Raw genomic sequence first — 18,838 nt, 5'->3', positions numbered from 1 at the left:
TCTTAAGAGCCTGTCTCTAACTCCCCTTAGCGTATATATCTCAAGTTCTTTAGGGAAAATCTTATCTATATCGTCCCTCGGGTTCTAACCCAGGACCATGACAGCCTCCTAGGTCTGAGAAATTGGTGCATGTTGAAATATGCTATGTAGGGGTGCTGTACCTAACGTAAAGTTTATTTCTGTGGTATGTGTTTTTTAAACAACTCAGCAGGTTAATATTTACCTCACTTACCGGATGAAAGTGCTAAACCACTATGCTACAAAGGCAGCAAAACTCTCTCCTTTGGGCTCTTTGTATGCGACTGTACATAGACAGTCAGACCTAACTTGGGCTAAAGCTCACCATTGCTGACACTGCACCAGATGGCAATGTAACTGAAGGGTGATGATGACTGTTAGTCAGGGGTTTGAAATGCATATTTTTATTATACAAGAGGAAAATATTATTTGGCCACAAAAGATGGGTAACTGCATCCATTAAGAGGGGTTTTACTGTATATGAGTGGTAATAAGAGTACATTTTCTTTTTTTTCATTCAGCCAAGAATCGATTCCATTGAGCAAGTGGCCTTTTTGTGTTGTAAGAAATTAATCAACCTGATGATTCAGACTGATATTATTTTCCTATATAAATCTCATAGAGACCATTAACAGAACAGATAAAATTTCTTATCCAAATCCCAGCTCTCCATTATCAATGGGAATGACGAATCATCCGAAAGCTAAGGATTCGCAAAGCGTCCAAATGGCCGTTTATTTACATTATAAAACAAGTATTTTGATACAAAAGATATATTTTTCTTTCTTTTTTTTCCCAAAGAGAAAAACTACTACATTGCTCACAAAGCTATTGCAAAACTCTCTTCCTGCATTTTACATTGCTCGTCAAGTGGAATCGAGTTTTTATAATTCTTCCTTCAATGTATTCAGCATTTTCATGATAGTGGTCACCATGAAAATATATCACAAATTAAATTTTAAATACATAGGTCAACAAATATAATCTCTGTAATTGTGCCATCAAATATACCATTAACATTTTGAAATGTTAATAAATGTGCATGAAAATAGTCTATGTCCCAATCTAGTCCCAATCATCGTCTTCATCATCATCCTCGTGGCTGTCTGACGTAGGATTGGCATCTGCTTCTGGCGGAGGAATCATCGCAGATATCTTATCAAAAGCTGTAGAATCTGGTGACATCACATTGCTACCAGTTTCAATACTGTCCCTTCGATTTGCACCTTTATTCGAAGTAAAGTAAAACACAATTCAATGAATTCATTCCTCTTTTTTCTGCACTTGATAACACAAGATTTTTTTTAATACTTATGTGTATATTTCCTTAATACTAGAACGACAGAAGCAGCCAATTCGACTGCAAACCTAGTTTGACATGCAATTACAACCAAACAGTTTATCCTGGGTACTTGAAATTTCATGACTTTTCTCATCTTGTAGAGGCTCTCTAAAGTATGAATAGTCTATACCAGCGGTTCTCAACCTTTTTGACTTGTGGAGCCCTTTTTAATAAAAAAATTCTATGGCGGAACCCCGTAGGCCCATTTCTTAATTATTTATCAAAGTTACTGATTTATTTGTACTGCTTAAAAATATTTAGAATTATTTTTTAATTTTACCGTTTTTTTAAAATTTCCCTCAAGTGGCCGCGGAGCCCCTAGAAAGTGCACAAGGAGCACCTGTTGAGAACCGCTGGTCTATAAGTTTCTTAGTTTAGTGATAAACTGAAGTTCTACCTAGAACATTGGTATAGAGATATTTCACTAATATGATTGAAAAATATGCTGAAATGGATAGTTTTCTAATATGAACATTAATACTGGGGAAAAAGATGTTCTATCATGGTGTTTGCTTTTCTCCAGTACCCATTTGGTACCATTCAAAGGTACACTTTTGGAAAAGCTTGTCGTCATACTTTATTTATTCAGTTCATTTAGCATTTTTATGGATCTTTGCACTACATTGCATTCACTGATACAATGTCACTGACGAAAATAATCTTCATTTTTCTCTATTTTACCCATGGACAGGGCCCAGAGGCCAAGATGATTTTTATCATTTTTTGTTTCTTCACACTATAAATTCACCATAGAAGGGCCTCGGGCCCCAACACAGTTCCCAGCCTTGGAGGCCTTGTTGAATCACGTGCGGAGCCAAAATTTTACAATATATGCTTTTGACTGAGCAAAAAAATAATTTTACAGTTGGTAACCTGAGGGAATCTAGGTTTTGAATACCACACAAAATTTAAATCACGAACAAAAAAATTTTCTGCCAGAAATTATGAGAAATTCTATTACCTACTCCTACTAATGAAAATCGTTGTTCTTAATATTTTATTGAGAAAGATATTTTTAACTTTTTTTTAAAAAAATATACAAGGCTCCTTCATATACAGTATTTAAAAAAAAAAAAAAGAATAGGAAGCTTTTTGCATAAAAATAACTTTTTTTTAAATATTTTTCTTCCATTCAATAAATGCCAAAAGGAAAATACAGTCAAACTGAGTTATAACAACCTCGTTTGTAACAATGCAGCTATAACGTCAGGCAATAATTGGCATTCCAGACCGATTCTCAGAGAGTAGGGGTTCTCAAACTTTACTTTTCCACCCGTGGCACCTCTTTCTCTAATCAACGGCTCCCCAGAGCAGTTTAACCGAGAGTCTCTTCAAAAAAATTTTGTCAGGGCTGCCGCTAAAAGGCAGCCCTGGCAAAGGTTGGTGCTGTACAGTTTGAGAACCCCTGCCATAGAGAATAATGTTAATGAAAAGGAATAACCTCGGATATAATGACAAACTTTTGTTATTTTTTCTGTTTCGATGATGCTTTGCCAAGAAATTTTTTTATTCCCAATCTTTACTAGAATTAGGGACATAAGCTGCTGAAGTGTTTCAGACCTGAGGGTGCTCAGATTGAGCTTTATGTATAAAATTGTCATTTGTGATTTATTTCTGAGGGTGCTCAAACCAGTTCTACAAATTTATGTGGGTGCTCAAGCACCTCTGGCTCCGACGCCACTGATTGGGGATGAAAGTAAATTGCATAATTTATAAATTGTGCCCTAATGATACATGATATTTTCCATTATTATTATATATTTATCATTATTAATGATATTTATGACTATAAATATTCATCTCGCATATTTGTCATGTTAAATTTTTAATTGTGAAATATATATGCATCTTATCATTATCATTTTATTTTATTTTTAGACTTGCTGTACCAATGCATTTCTTGCCAAAGGTTATTTTTAAGCAATGTTTGGTGATTTCACTGACAATTAATAAGGAAGGCAGGGTCATGTCTCCAGTGGTGTAGATGGTAGCATGCTTGCCCAGTATGCAAGAAGGCCTGGGTTCGATTCCCGGTAGAGACGTGATGACTTTTCTTTCCGAGTTCACCTCAGCATAATATACGGAAAATAACCGTTTCCTTGAATTAGCAACATGTTTGGTAATAACGATAATGTCACATATTAATTATACCAATTTCCTGTATTTTTCATGATAAAATATGGTCACCATGATCATAATGAAATAAAACTTAATGTACAGTATTTGATTTCATTCAACCCTTTAAGCAACACAGCAAAAATCACTAAAACTCCTTTCAAACTCCATATCGCTTTTAATTAAGTAAGTTTGCTTCCAATTTTCAGCAGGTGCAAAGTAAAGGGTATAGGGAAAAGTGTTCCATCCAGATATCAACTTAAAAAAAAGAATGGGTTTGTCAATGCGAAAAAAAGAGGCCTTTAAGAAGGCGAGGTATCTAGTCAATGTTGCTTAAAAACAAAGGGTTAATAGTAAATTTTCACCAAAAAGAGGTCTTAAAAACGTAAACTTTGGTTGTAGCGACACTTTGATAAAATTTCTTGGAATCTTCCATGTCATTATAACTGAGATTGATTGCATATAATTTGGCATAATATTTTCCACCTATCAATTTGACAATCTGAGAGTACCTTTAACCCTCCAGAGAGAGCGATTTTGAAGGCCTCCAATTCATTTTTCTATGTGGAAAAAGCTTTTTGATGGCTGTAATCTTGTTACAATTCACATTCAAACAGGGCTACTTTTACCAGATGCAGGGCCTGCTGCAAAAAATAATTGTGGGGCCAGAGGTATTTTAATATAATTTCGGAGCCCCGATTTTATATATTTTGTGGAAAAGGGAAATCGGCATCCAAAAATTCATACAGAATATACATGAGTACTGAAAACTGATGAAGGAAATTATTATAACTGTACCAATTGCAGGGCCTTTTGTGACCCACCTATCGCGCACCCCCCCCCCCCCTAAGGGCAGCACTGCATTCAAATGCATTAACTCAGTATATTTTCACGAGGCATAAATTGGTGTTTGCATAGTTGCAATTTTGTCTGCAAGTGCAGATACCCTGCTGCGTTTTAAAGAAAAATTCAATTATTTATGCCTTTGATTTCGTTATACCATTACAATGATAGATTTTTATGTGATACTCTGTTTATAAGAAAGACGGTAAGTGGGTTATGGTTTTAAAGCATGTTTTTTGAAAAAAAAGTGTGTGTTACTAATAATATATTGATGTTTTCCCTAAAAAACGCTATAAAATAAGAGCGAGGCCTCTACGAGTTTACACTCTTTTGAAAATTAATGCATAAAGATGTTCTCTTTCAGTAAGTTTTCTACCTTCACGTGAGAGATGATTAAAGTATGAGATTAATTTATTTTTTTTTCAAAATAAAATGTGTCTGAGTTCGATGTTTTTTTAAAGTGAAAAACAATAGTGAGACAGAGGGTCACACACATTCCGATATTATGTTTCAGACACGTGCTCCTGAGGGTTAAAAGTACAGTAAAAATCGTTTGTAATGAGTACAGCTTATAACAAGAATCTCGCTATTTGCAAGTCATTGTCAAAGAGCTAACGTTAAAGACACAGAAAATATTCATTTATAGCGAGTTGCAAATTAGGAAGTTTCCGTTATAACATCGAAAGATTTACAAAAACTGCAGTTTTTCCTAAGAATTAAATGAAGAACAGACTACTAATATACTTGTTACTGCACATGCTCCTTTCAAACATAATTCTAATAGACATAGGAAAGTCACATTTTTTACCGCTTTTCCTTAGACTTTACCAATATACACACGGGACATGTCATATGTGACTGGTTACTTCCAGTGACTGACAGGCCACAGTCATTTTTCAGTGAAAGGATTTATTTGACAGGAACTTGTCATTTGGGTTGGACAAATAGTGTTAAAAGAATTCTTCCGATCAGCAAAAAAAAGGTCCATAGTCATGAAGATAATAAATAGATAAGAATTTTGATTATTCAGTTGGCAAGCCAAATCAGTTTGAGAATACAAAGTTCTGAGGAAAAATGTTTTAGGTTAATCAATTGGCTGTAGGCAAAAAATTAATTTTGTTATTGGAGAGAATCCTGTTCATTTGCCAATATCAGAACGCAATGATCTAAAAGACAATTATAATGCAGGTAAGGAATTTACTGTGAAGGACTGAGCAAGAAATAAATGCAATTCACTTACAATGAGAAGTCCATTATAATGACAATTTTTCCTGTGATTGTGAGTTGTAACAGACTCTTTACTGTGGTTCTTCGAGACATTTGCTCATTTGGTTATGTGAAGGAATTTTACACTTACCAGTAATTCCTTTCCTTCTCATCTGCAATTTCTTGGCTAAATCGCTCATCAAATCACCACCGCTGCTACTTGTTGAAGCTTTCTCTTCCTGCAATTTTTTTTCTTTTTTCAGTCGCATAACTTGCATTATTTTATACATTGCAGTAATAAATCTCATTAATATGAATTAATCTAAACCTTATTTAATTTAATATACATGTCAAACTGCTTTTTTATTTTTTTTTTAAGCAGTATAAATAAATGAGACATACAAGAACAAAACCAGCAATACCTGTTTCTTCTTTTTGGCCTCCAGTTTGCGGTCAGTCACGCTTCGAAGTTTAGCTTTTCCAGACCCACCAGCCTGTCGTATAGATTCTAAAAGATTTGCCCTCGCATCTCCAGGATTGACTACAAATTCAGGTGCACCAGAGACCGGAGCGCTCTTGCTTTCTGTTTTCGTCACTGTTTGATTAACATCTTCCGATGGAGATGAAACAACCGAGGGTGGTGGAGGAGGTGGTGGTGGGGGAGGAGGGGGTGGAGGAGACATTTCAACCTGGGCAGGTGCAAATGACTGTGGAATATTGGCCAGGATGGGATCAATGGCTACTTCGATTGGTTCCATCGGACTTTCAGGTACAAGAGAAGGCAGTTCTGGCAATATATTTCCGGGCATGAGTTCAAGTGAAGGTGCGATGGATGGTCCCAAATCTGCACTGTACGATAAATCATCAGCAATACCTGAAATCAAACAAAAACTTTGTTTATCATAACTTTGTTTTTTTTACCTATCATAGGCAAGAAATTATAATAAATGAGAATTGGTGCTAAAAAAAACAATGGTTCCAATGAATTATGGAAGAAAATTTATCAGAACAGATAAACAAGAGAAAAAATTCATAATTTTTTCGCTCTTTGTCATGATTATTCGTCTCAAAACATTATTGACAAGATGAAGACATGAACTGGTATTTCTCAAGTATGGGAGACTCTAGGAAATGTGAATTTGCTCAAACACATTACCTTAGTCTGATATGTAGGGCCGTCTTGAGAGCACCATGGGCCTCCGGGTGCAGGGCCGTCATTTCAACTTTTAAAGTACCGGCAATGCGTACTAGAGGAGTGCGAGAGTGATGTCCAATACCGCCCCATACCATAATACCCGGTGCAGGACCAGTGTGGCGGTGCATAACGCAGCTGTTCAGCATCCTCTCTCCACGGTGTCTCCAGACTCGAATCCAACCATCGTGGTGTTGCAGACAGAAGCGTGACTCGTCAGTAAAGACAATTTCATTCCATTGTGCCGTCCACATCCTTCTTTCATCGCACCATTGGCGGCGGAGACGTCTGTGGTTCTGCGTCAAGGGTAGACGAAGCAATGGACGTCTTGCGGACAGACCACTCTGCTGTAAACGGCGTCGAATGGTACGCGCAGACACTGGATGATGCGGTACAGACTGAATGTGCTGTGCTATGGTTCGTGATGTGGCTGAGCGATCAGTCACTACCATACGCCTGTCATCAGTGAAGTGGTGCACTGAGGTGGATGCGATCGAACACGTCGGTCCGTCGTACCCTCCTGCATCCAACGATCACATATCCGCATTACAGTTGTTTGGTTTCGTCCAACACGACTACCGATTTCCCTGAAAGATAATCCACAATCTCGGTAGGCCACTATCCTTCCTCTGTCGAACTCGGATACTTGATCAAAAGATGATCGCTGTTTTCTACGAGGCATAATTGATCGTTTTTTTGAAAAAACCACAAGAAAAACACAATTGCCGTACTTCAAATCGTCGAAATCTCCAAGCCTTAAATAGCGCTTTGAAGTGGCGCCACAGGCGCGCGTGATGTGCGTCTGCGCTGAAATTCTAATCATTTGCATATCTCACCTCCGCTAATGCATGTTGTAAATTTCATATTATTTGCATGCTTCCTTCAGGGTGTTGCATTTACGGTGGCCAGCAGTGTATATACATACCATTTCTAGTGTATTTTCAAAAGCCAGGCCCCACCCTAAATGACGGGCCTGCCCAGGTGAAGGGATTTTTCTGAACCCTTATCCTTACCTTGCTAGAAATGCGTGGCTACTAATTTGCATGCTTACTCTCAAAATTTTCAATCAGATCTCATATTCATCATAAGACACCTTCTGCACTTGAAGCCCGGGTGGGCCCATACAGTAAGACGGAATTGCTGATATGTGCAGGATAAGTGAGAGTGTACTGTACTTAACACTTCAAGCAGCACCTTGCCTTTTATTGTGTCACTAATATTAGCCCTGATATTTTGTAGAGTTGATTTCATAATGGAACACTTTTCCCTGTTTCTCCTTTTTTCTGCACCTGCTGAAAATCGGAAGGAAGCCTACCTTATTAAAAAAACTAGTTATAATACCCAGCGCTGCCTGGGTTTTCTTTAATGAGGCTTTTTAGATCACGTGATATCTCCCTCTTTCTTTAAGGGACATACAGTGTCAAAGTTAACCAATATGGCTGCTTCCTGCGCGACTCATGAAATAAACAAATCTAGATTTAAAGAAACGTAGAAATGATTATATATTTTTTGCTTTTTTAAGGGGCCGCTAAGAATTTCGATTGGTTGCCAACTTTGAGGTGTGAATGTGCGCCAATCTCTATGTTGAAAAGTCTCGCCACAGAGAGCAACAGGCCTCCGCAATGATACAATTATTCAATCATTACACTTCACTCATAGTTAAAAAAATTGATGGCAGATGGCAGCACTACATATAGCAATTATTACACAGAAACAAAGTTTGTGATAGGTTCACAACATGCACATTCCAACATGCACCAATTTGTTAGAAATTTCGCAGAGGAACATGGGCGAGGGGCATGTATGGTTTAATAGTAGTAATTTCGCATACCCTGGTCTGATATGTGCCATAATTTCTGTTTTGAAACACTTATTGAAAATGAAGAATATTAAGGGTCTAGAATTTTCTTTTTTTTTGTCTTGATATGAAATTTTGTGTACAAAAAAAAAATTTTTCTTTTAGTATTAGGGTGCTATGTGAGCACACATTATCTGGAGGAAAAATCTGACCTACCAGGTAAATCAGGGAGTGCTAATGGAACATCCATTTCTGGTACTTCTCCAAAACCTGGGCTATAAAAATAGTTCTCCTTGTCCACGGCTTCCATCTGTTCCCTCTCACTAAAAGGCGATGCACCAAGCCCATCTTTCGTTGCTTCACCCCCATCTTCTTCTTCTAAGCTCTTGCGAGTTTTGGTCACTGCACCCAAAGGATCGAGCATCACATACTTTTTGTATCTACACGATAAAAAAAACAAATAAATAAACTAATATGTTATTCAAATTTTACATTTCATACCAAATCCCCCTCAAAAAATATTCATGTATTATAATCATTTTGGAATTTGTATAATGTAACATTTATTTCTAAATTGGATTATTTTGAATGGTGCTATTCGAATTTGACATTAAACTGAAGGTCCCAGTCAAATTAGACCTTGCGTGCAGAAAACAACTGTGAAACAACTAAAATGAATTATTTTATAAAAATACAAGGCCACAACAGGCAAAATGCCCAACAAAGTGGCTGAGAAAAAGATGCCCGTAACAAATATGGATGTCACATATTTCTAAAATACAGCAACCCAATTAAAAATGCAATTATAAAAACTATAAACAATATATATATAGGCTATACATAATAAAATATTATACAATGCCCATAAAATATATTTAAGGTTGTCTTATTCTAAGTATGGGTAGCTTCTCGGTTTACCCCAACATGTTTGTCATTTATTTTTTGTTAATTAATGTTTTAAGTACCCCGTAAATACATATGAAGCATGTTCACATACTCCTAGAAATGCATAGAAGGCAAGTGTACCTTTTAAAATATGTAGGAAGCTTGCATATCTCTAAATATACATGCTGGCGTATTTACGGGGAGAGGGCGTACTCAGGGCTTGCCCAGGGTGGCAAGTTCAGAGGAATGAGTGGCTAAGAAAATTAGCAGAATGGAAGAAATGCAGCAAAATTTGTATAACCCTCAATAAATCTGCCTCTGCACAGACAGCAAGAGAATAGGTCAATGAGTGAGCAAAAGAGTGACTTAGAGTGTGGGTAAGAATATGATGACCAAAGGAATGGCCTACTGAACAAGGATCAGTGAGTGCAAGACATGGTAGCACCAGTCCAAAACGAAACAAGCATAATGCCAAGAACATACATACACATAACACATTCTGGCATGTACCAATTCATTAGAACTTTTCCAAAGGAATGTTTACGAGGCGCATGTGTGGTTTAGTATTAGTAACCACTGTGGTGGTCGAGTGGTCATAGTGATGGACTCGCGTGGCGAGGTCCCGGGTTTCAGCCCCATCGTCGCCACAGTGGTGGTTGGCTGAAGTTGGTTTTCTGTGGTTATTTCCCATTGACAATGTGTTAATATATAAATTTAATCTTACGGGTTTTCTGCTGTATTGAACAATAGCAGAGTTCCAAGTGAATCAAGTTCTTTGGGAAGACTGCCCAAACCTTCTTCCATCAGCTGCGCCTTTTCCTTCGGTTTTCCTGCAACACGCACATTATAAAACTGATACTTCTCTTCCAGAACTTTTTCATCAGGTGAAATATGCTTCGACTTCACCTTGTAGTTTGTTTGCTGTTGTGTATTTGGAAGTTTATTATTTGCATCAAAGAGTGTTTTATAATCACATATGTCGTCTGCTCCTGGGTATTTGTAGCTTGAAAATACCTGAAATTTATACGAAGCTTTGCTGAGCATGTGTTATTCAAAAGCTAATTAATACATGACCATTTAAATTCAATTAAAGACAAAATGTTTCTCCACTGCTTCATTCAATAACTATACATTCAATTTCATAAATATCTGAGCTATTTTTTGAAACCCACACAGAAAGAAAGGGAAAAAAAGGGTGAACACTCGCTGAGAAATTTATCAAAGAAAATGTGTTTGAAGCAAGAAAGTAGTAGAAAAATGTTAATCCACCAGAGAAAAAAATGCCTCCCCCCTAAAAATACAAGATTAAATTATGAAATACATATAGTCTATACAACTTCCAGGCTGTTCCGTTACATTCTGGAATCGATTTAACTTTTTATAGGGCTTTAGGACAAGCATGTTCAATACATGGCCCACTGAACTCTTTGTTGTGACTATCCGCCATTGTGAAGATTAGTCGATTATTACAACTTTGTGATAATATATGTTTAGCAGAGCTTAGTGGTACATGGGCTTCATTGCAATTTTCAATGTGACTCACATTGTGTGAAAGTTAAGATGATTGCTTTAGGAGGTGAATAATCGGATCCAGACCCTGGCAGCCTGGAAGTTTCATATGTTGTAGGCTAATTGAAAAATCTCGCTAATGGCAACAAGTCTTGATGAAAACAGGTCTTTCTGAGAGAGCAATTGCATATTTTCTAATTAGCTTAAATGTGTATAGGCTTGCTATAATAGGCTTAAAAGTATCAGGCTAATGAAAAAATTCTGGGTAATTTTATTTTCCAATGAGCCATGCAATCTGCAAAATGATCAGAATTTTTTCAATCAGCCAAATTTTTGCCTATGACATGTAGGTATATTTTATCAAACACTGGCCATGAAGGTATGAGACATTGATTTTCTAAATCAATTTTTTAATTAGGAAATCATGTGGTGCTTCAGGGCCGTCATTTCAACTTTTTCCAGGGGGAGGGCAAAGAACATGCACTCAATGTATTTATAATTATATATATATTTGTATATATATACCATTTTTAGTGTATTTTCAAAAGCCAGGTGTGGCAACGACCCCGACCCCCCAAATGACGGGCCTGTGGTGCTTTTTATGCCCCCCCCCCAGTGTCAAAGGTGAAGTTGACTGATCTAATGTATATATTCATATATGAATTGACATCATCATCGTGCCCCCCCCCAGAAATAATGACCATACCCCCCCCCCCCAGGCTTCCAAGTCTATGTCCACCTATGCCCCACGGCCCCCGTATCTCCGTCCATGCTAGTGAGCTGTATGTTTTCAACTTTTTAAATCTGTATATAAACTCTATATGAAACTATGAAATACTGCAGAGATTCAAGCATCAGAGAGGAAAACTGACATTCAACCACTTCTGACTTGAATTTTTTTTCTATCACTTTATTTCGTCATCAGATCCAATACGAAGCATTTTTCAAAAAAAAACAACACATTTCAGCGCTAAAATTCTGAAACAAATCAGCATTATTAGAGACATTTTGGAAACAAAAATTTAACTTATATAATTTTAAATTCAAGAACATAATTTACGTGTATCATTCCCCTATCATATGAGGAGTAAAAATCAAAATTGGTATGATTCAAATACATAATAAATACTTGCTGTAATTTTCGGAAGCTTCACAGACAGTCAGAAATCAGAATAACAGGATCATGTCAACAAAAATAATGAAGTTGAGCTCACACAAAAAATCGTAAACCTCTGATATCTATCGACATAGAATGGAACTGCAATGTGCAATGCTAATCGGTATCATCGCCCATGATGAATGGGCGATGATATGATTTGGAAATTAATACATAATTTAAAATCTTTAACTACAATAAATTTATTGAGCCTAAATTAATAAATTTTAATGATAAGGCAAGAACATCAAATACGCAAAATGTGTTGTCTTACTTTTGTAGCTTTGCTGCTCCCCTTGATTTTATCAACTTTCTTTTGAGCCACTTCAGCTCTACCACATATCGCTTCTAACCGTTTAGTATACTCTGTAACTCGACTTTCAATAGTTTGGAAAATGTCGTCAGTAATACGTTGCACGTAATCCAAGGCATCTGCTATCTGTAGCATGGCTTCTTCTCTTCTCAGATCCGGAGGGATCAAATTCAATTTGTAAGCTTGGACCCTCATCTTTATCAACTTTAATCAACTGTTGAAAAAGGAACACAAAATGATTTTGAAATATTAGCTGGTTTTACATGAAATGGAGCCATATCGTAATCCTGAAGTTAATAACATAAGATTGATGTACTAATAATGGACCAGTTGATCAAGAAAATTGGAAGTAATGTAATATTTTCCTAAAATTGAAATAAAGAGTTTGCTTCAATGTTATTTGATGAAGTTTCAAAGAATGTTCAAAATTTTATGTTGAAAAAAATTGCGAAAACCTATTCTATGTCAGGGCTGCACAAATTCCAGGTGCAGTGGTGACTAAAAAAACTGGTATTAGCGCCAAAAATTTTGTTTGTGTAGTTACTAAATTGCAGGCTGAGAGCAGTACAGAATGTTCAGAATTTATAGTGGCATATCTGCCAACATGAAAGAGGGTATCTATGCCCCAAAAAAGGCAAAAGTAGCATTATTTTGGACCTTTTTCTTTGGATAAAAAAATTTTCGGTGACTGCAATTTTCTTTTGGAGTGTAGATTTTTTCATGATTTGTCCAGTATTGTACTATGTCAACCTCCTCAGCACATTTTAAGTTATAACTCAGGGACACTACAGACCACTCTGCTACAACAACAATGAATCTCATTGAATTCATTTTTGCATCAGTCACCTTTGTCCAAATAGCAGAGAGTAATAAATACCTGCACATGGAGTCAGACCTAACTCATCTCCATAGCTCACGTACACTGACAACTTAGAGAGAGACATGATGTCTCTCTCTAAGAAAAACTTTTCTTCCTCTGCCGCAACCTTAAACATTCCACTCAGGATATCAGATTACTCTGCTATCAATCTTATATCTCTCCCGTTCTCTCTTACGCAGCTGAAATCTGGGACCTCTATATCTTTAGTAACATAGACAAACTCGAATCAATCCTAAATAAATCTACCTGGTTTGCCCACAACTTCTGGTCATATTTTATTTCAGTGTCCAAACTTGAAGAAAAAAATAACTTAATCTTTCCCCTCCCACTATTAGTCTCATTTCTCAATGAAGCCTGTTATAGGCCTATAAGATTTCCCACAGTGATCTCAACTTTGACACACGGTGTCTGGCAATCCTAGCCAAACCATCTCCAGAAGACTCGACCACTCCCTTAAAATGAAACCTATTTTTGCTTCTACTGACTGCTTTGAATACAGCTTCTCTCCTCATATCATTGGCAAATGGAACAAACTCCCAAGATCTATTGTCGACTATCATTCGTTTTTATGTCCAATATCAAACAATATTTTTGTCACTTTCAATCGCATCCTCTTGTATAGGCCCCAGGGCCAACAGTATTGTATAAATCAATAAATTTTCCCCCATGGTGGTCCCCCATATTTGACCATTCCATTCTTTGAAAAAATAATAACAATACCTGAATGATATGTTATTAACTGTGATTCTAATAAGCAGTGTCTACTCTTATGATTTTTGGAAGAAGCATGTAAATTTGTAGGCAGGCATTTCAGCTAGGTGGGATCCCCCCCCCCCCAGAACTGGCAGCCCACGGTATACTGCCCTGCCTTAATATAATTATCAACAAAATCATTCAGATTGACTAACAAAAACTGTCCGAATTAAGGAATTGGATTATAATTTCAAAGCTTTCATTGAATTGATTGTTCATGAAATGTTCCTATTTCTCAATATACATGGTTATGAGAATCAGATTGGCTAAACGAAAACCAAATCTTATTTTAACGTTGGAAAATCATCGGTTATAAGAATCAGATTTTCTGCTCATAAGAATCAATTTTTTTTGGACAAAACTGCCACAGGAAGTGGGAACTTTTATAAATTATTTTTGTTTTTCACCAGATTTTTTTGAGGACCACTTATTGCCACTGGAACATCAATCTTTTTTTAAGCTCGCCCCCACACACGCCTTGCATACTCTAGGGGTAACTATAAAGGGCAACATAAAAAACCTCAACATAATAAACCTGAACCAAACGTGATTATTATAAGCGGCTGTGCCGTCTCAACGCATGGGTCCACCCGGGCACCTCAAGAGAAGAGGGGCCTCATAAAAATGGGAACTAATTGAAATTTTCAATAATTTTCCAGGTAGAGCCTCAGTAAAACGAATTGGCCCATGACGCTCTTAAGACGGGCCCGATAAGCGGTGGCTACTGTATTATAAAAAACAAATGTTGATCTCAGTGGTGAAATTTGAAAAGGTAGTACTACTGAGAAAATAAATGCACGAATTTTCAGCGTAATTTTACACGATGTAATTTGAATTGAAATAGAGAGATACACTCTCTGTATTTGAGAAAATGAAAATATGCCCGAATTTTCGATGTAATTTCTCACGAAAGGCTTATTTACGCACTGGAATTTCTATTTTAAACTAAAAATATTGATTATTGCTTGCTTTATGTATTCGAGCACATTATGAGAAATATCTTACCCCGAGAATTCGTGGCCGTAAACAGCTGAGACGGCGGCGGCACTTTTCGAAGGCGGCGTTTGTTGTTATTTACATCCGTCCGTGAGCCAATCGATGACGACGCCCCTCTTGGCCAAACTCCAAATTTCAATTCCGTAATATTTATACGGAGCTATTTGGCTACTTGGCTACTCTCTGCTCTCGATCTTCAGAAACAAAAATAGGATAAAATACGAGACACGTCGTCACATTCGTCACCAAAAAAAGCTGCCGATCATTTGGGAAATTGCAAGTTTATTTTCGAAACTCCAAAATCAATCCCGAAAGTGAGAAATATATAAATGCCCCCGAAACAAACAAGTCATATTTTCATTTGTGATGACATCTAGTGACAGCTTACAACAACGGAGTTTTGCCACCTTCCCGATAGGTAGCAGCAGTAGTCACAATTTGATCCTGATATACATATATTCTATAAACATTGATATCAGGGCCGCAACTAGGGACTAGGGGGGGGGGGGAGCAGGCGTGTCTGGTGCCCCGGGCGCTGAACCAGAAGGGGCACCGAATTCAAACTTTAACTCCTTCCTCTACATGCAAGGGGCGCCAAAATTCCGGCTTGCCTCGGGTGACAAAGTATCTAGTATCCGGCCCTCTTTCTCTCTCGCTCTCTCCGGGAAATCTCCGGAAATACGGGACATTGGGATTCCAAATACGGGACATCGCCAATTATTGCCAAAAATGACGCTAAAACCGAACAAAGTCTCCAAATATTGTTGAAATAACGGAGGGCGGAAAACACAATGGCGGGAAATGCAGCATTACTGCTAATTGCAGTGGATTTAAAATGAATTCCACGAAAAAAATTTTTCACTAAGACAAATGTGGGAGATTCATATACTCATTTATAGTTGCAGTTATGATAATATAATTTATAAGTTGAAAATAATTTCAATCTTTGACTTCAATAAAGAATAAAAATTCAAGGTAGGCTTCGTGCAAAATACGGGAAAAACCGGGACACTTTTGCTAAAAAGTCGGAACAGCCAAAAAACAGAAAATACCGGGACTGTCCCGGGAAATAGGGGACGTATGGTCACCCTATATGATTAGTAAAAGGTAAGACGTCTCTTTCTGATTTTTTCCCTCAATCTAATTACTCATTTAGAACAGTACCGACATTACAGATATTTTGTTTCATGAACAGGGAGAGAGAGAGAGATTCATGCATAAAAACATGTAAGAGTACAAAGGTTCAAAAATTTAGGATGTAGGCTACGTTGCTTGCAGACCCGGTTCATTCTCTGATAAGCAAATGTGTTTGCCAAATATTAAATAAATTATATCTGAGGTTTAGGCTGATTGCAGCAAGTGTTGCTAATATTAGTCAACCTATACCAGGATATCTTCTTGAATTTCGGCTTTGAATATTCAATTATATTGAGATTTCAATCTTGGATTTCATTTGTGGAAAGAAACCTTTGTTTTACATTGGACAGCTTATACATAGTGAATCCCACTTATAGAGTTTTCCAAAAACTCGTCATACAAAATGTTGTAGGCGGGAATATGCTTTAAACGGGAAATTTCGATAAGTGATATCTTAAAACTATATAAGAAAACTTTCTAAGTGGGAACGCTAAGCGGAATATGCTGTAGTAATTTTAAATTAATCTACATTTTCAAATACAGTGTTTCAGAATTTTTTCTTTATTTTCAGGAATCCCGATATTGGATTCCTTTACTTCTATTATTTACATTAAGCAAACACAGCAATAAAAGATTCGAAAAATGATCAAAGTTATCGGATTGCGATATGTATTTGATAAAGATGATGAAACGCTTTTAAAGCATGTCAGAAATGTCTGTTCAATATGATTCGAGCCACGATGAGGTGTAAGCAGGTGGACCACGCTAATTATTACTAATCATTTATAAATGTTATCAAATTAATTAAAATGCAATTCTCTCTCAATATATCGTGTTTGATTTTCGATCTCAACTATCAACGCGTTCCTGAAATAATAAAAAAAGAGTGTAATAAAAAATTAGTTCTTTTTCTGAACCATTTTCCCCTTCAAGATTTATGTTCGTAAGTCGAAAAATTTATAAGTGAAGAGCGACTGCATAAAATTTTTTTTGGTGGGGCCGCGAAATCCCCAAGCCCGACCCTGCCAGGGGCACTCAAGAGCGGGGGGGGGTGAATTATCAAAATGAGATCCCGTTTAAATTTTCAAAAGCAAGCGCGTAAATGGGCACGCACAAGCATTTTTAACCGAGTAGGACCTCAAAAACATTGCTGTGCTTGGAGTAGCCCTTAATGCTCTTAAGATGGCTCTGCTGCTGAGAATATAAGGAACTAAGTCAGTGAGTGACCCAGAGAAATTGCAAGCACGAGAGCGGGCAAAAGTGTAAATTTGAGCGTGAGCAAGCATGTGAATAAACAAAAGAGCGATCCACAGAGCGAGAGACAAAGTCAGTGAGTGAGCTAGAGCCTATGCAAGCATGTGAATGATTTAGAGCATGTGTAAACATGTGAATGATCAAAATAATGATTTATAAAGCAAGGAACCATATCAATGAGCGACCGAAAGAGTGACCTAGAGCGGGTGTAAGTATGCGAGTGACCAAAATAGTGTCTAAGCACGTGAATCTGAAAATAGTGACTTAGAGAGTGTGTGAGAGCATAGGAATGATCAAAAGAGTGACTTACAAACGCAGGTGTATTTGCAGAAGTGGGGGGGGGGGAGACGCCAAATGGCTTATAGCGCAAAAATGGTGAATTAGAGGAAAGAGTAGTCAAGAAAATTAGACTAGAGAATGGGGGAAGGGTGACAAAATTTCCATAAATGCGCCTTTGTACATGCGATAGTAAAAATTGTAAAAGCCCCCTTTTGACTACTACTACTTAACCATGCATGCACCTCGTGCACATTCTTCTACGTAATTTCTAACGAATTGGCACATGACGGAATGTGTGTGTACGTGTTGTGAACCTTTATTGTTTTCTGTGCAATGCTTATTATGTGTAGTGCTGCCATCTGCCGTAAAATTTTCTAACCACGAATTAAGTGTAATGATTGATTAATTGCACCGTTGTAGGCCTGTTGCTGCCTACGGTGACACTTTTTAACGGGCAGATCGGCTCGCATTCGCACCTCGAAGTTGGGAACCACAGAAAACCGGCTTCAGCCGATCACCACTGTGGCGACGTTGGGGTCACCCTTTTAACTAACTAACTAGCTAACTAACCGTGTGATGGCTCTGTCCATATCCTACGGGACTTCTAACCGAAAAGTCATCACCGGGAAACGTATTTTCAATATGTTTAAAATGTAAAATGAAATAATACATATGCTCATCCCATTCACATTCCACAATTTCCAAACATTTCAGAAATAGAAATGCAAACAAAAATGCGCGCACATCAGATAACCCAATCACATATGGCTAGTCGTCAGAGATGGAATGCGCTACAGAAGCGTATACTGTGATATAGAGGTTATTGAATTCTGATCACACATTGTGTGTGTGTGTGTGTGTTAGTCTATTCCGTAGCAGGAACTTGCTTCGAGTAGTAGGCGGCGAGTAATCTGATAAGATTGAAGTCGTGGATGTGTCCGAGTCTGGAGGTAGGCTAGCAGATGGTCTAGTCTTGGTGTGCCAATATATCAGCGAAAAACATGGAATTTTTTTTTCTTTATGATTTGTTTCTTCTATATGTTAATGTAAGATGTATTTACTTGTGGAGAATGAGCATCGCTGGTGTACGGACACTGTGTGAAATAGGTCCCCTTTACCGCCACAGTTACAGAATTTGTTGTTGGAGAGTCCGAAGCGTTTT

General features: G+C 37.3%; 1 protein-coding gene across 1 annotated transcript; it reads right to left on the bottom strand.

The window, feature by feature from the left end:
* Nucleotides 1-722: 722 nt before the first annotated feature.
* On the bottom strand, nucleotides 723-15,127 carry wash (WASH complex subunit washout). The gene is made up of 7 exons (XM_089241885.1): nucleotides 15,016-15,127; nucleotides 12,339-12,591; nucleotides 10,124-10,413; nucleotides 8,731-8,954; nucleotides 5,947-6,398; nucleotides 5,676-5,763; nucleotides 723-1,244 (listed from the first exon to the last, which is right to left on the bottom strand). Exons 2-7 carry the CDS (start codon nucleotides 12,570-12,572, stop codon nucleotides 1,084-1,086), a joined length of 1,449 nt encoding a protein of 482 aa, XP_089098011.1. The 5' UTR covers nucleotides 12,573-12,591; nucleotides 15,016-15,127; the 3' UTR covers nucleotides 723-1,083.
* Nucleotides 15,128-18,838: the final 3,711 nt, after the last annotated feature.

This window comes from Pholcus phalangioides, unplaced genomic scaffold, assembly GCF_987345545.1.
Source record: "Pholcus phalangioides strain wild (caught in Gottingen) unplaced genomic scaffold, Ppha-v1.0 ptg000014l_1, whole genome shotgun sequence".
Classification (NCBI taxonomy): Eukaryota; Metazoa; Arthropoda; class Arachnida; order Araneae; family Pholcidae; genus Pholcus; species Pholcus phalangioides.
This window is presented reverse-complemented; position numbering and strand designations above follow the sequence as displayed.

What these genes read in the sequence shown, in the direction of transcription:
- wash (XM_089241885.1), bottom strand. Translation starts at nt 12,572, where the DNA reads ATGAGGGTCCAAGCTTACAAATTGAATTTGATCCCTCCGGATCTGAGA. An exon ending in GGAGCAGCAAAGCTACAAAA is followed by an intron (nt 10,414 to 12,338) that starts GTAAGACAACAC and finishes TATAAATTTCAG; the next exon opens with GTATTTTCAAGCTACAAATA. An exon ending in GAGAAGGAAAGGAATTACTG is followed by an intron (nt 1,245 to 5,675) that starts GTAAGTGTAAAA and finishes CTTCGAATAAAG; the next exon opens with GTGCAAATCGAAGGGACAGT.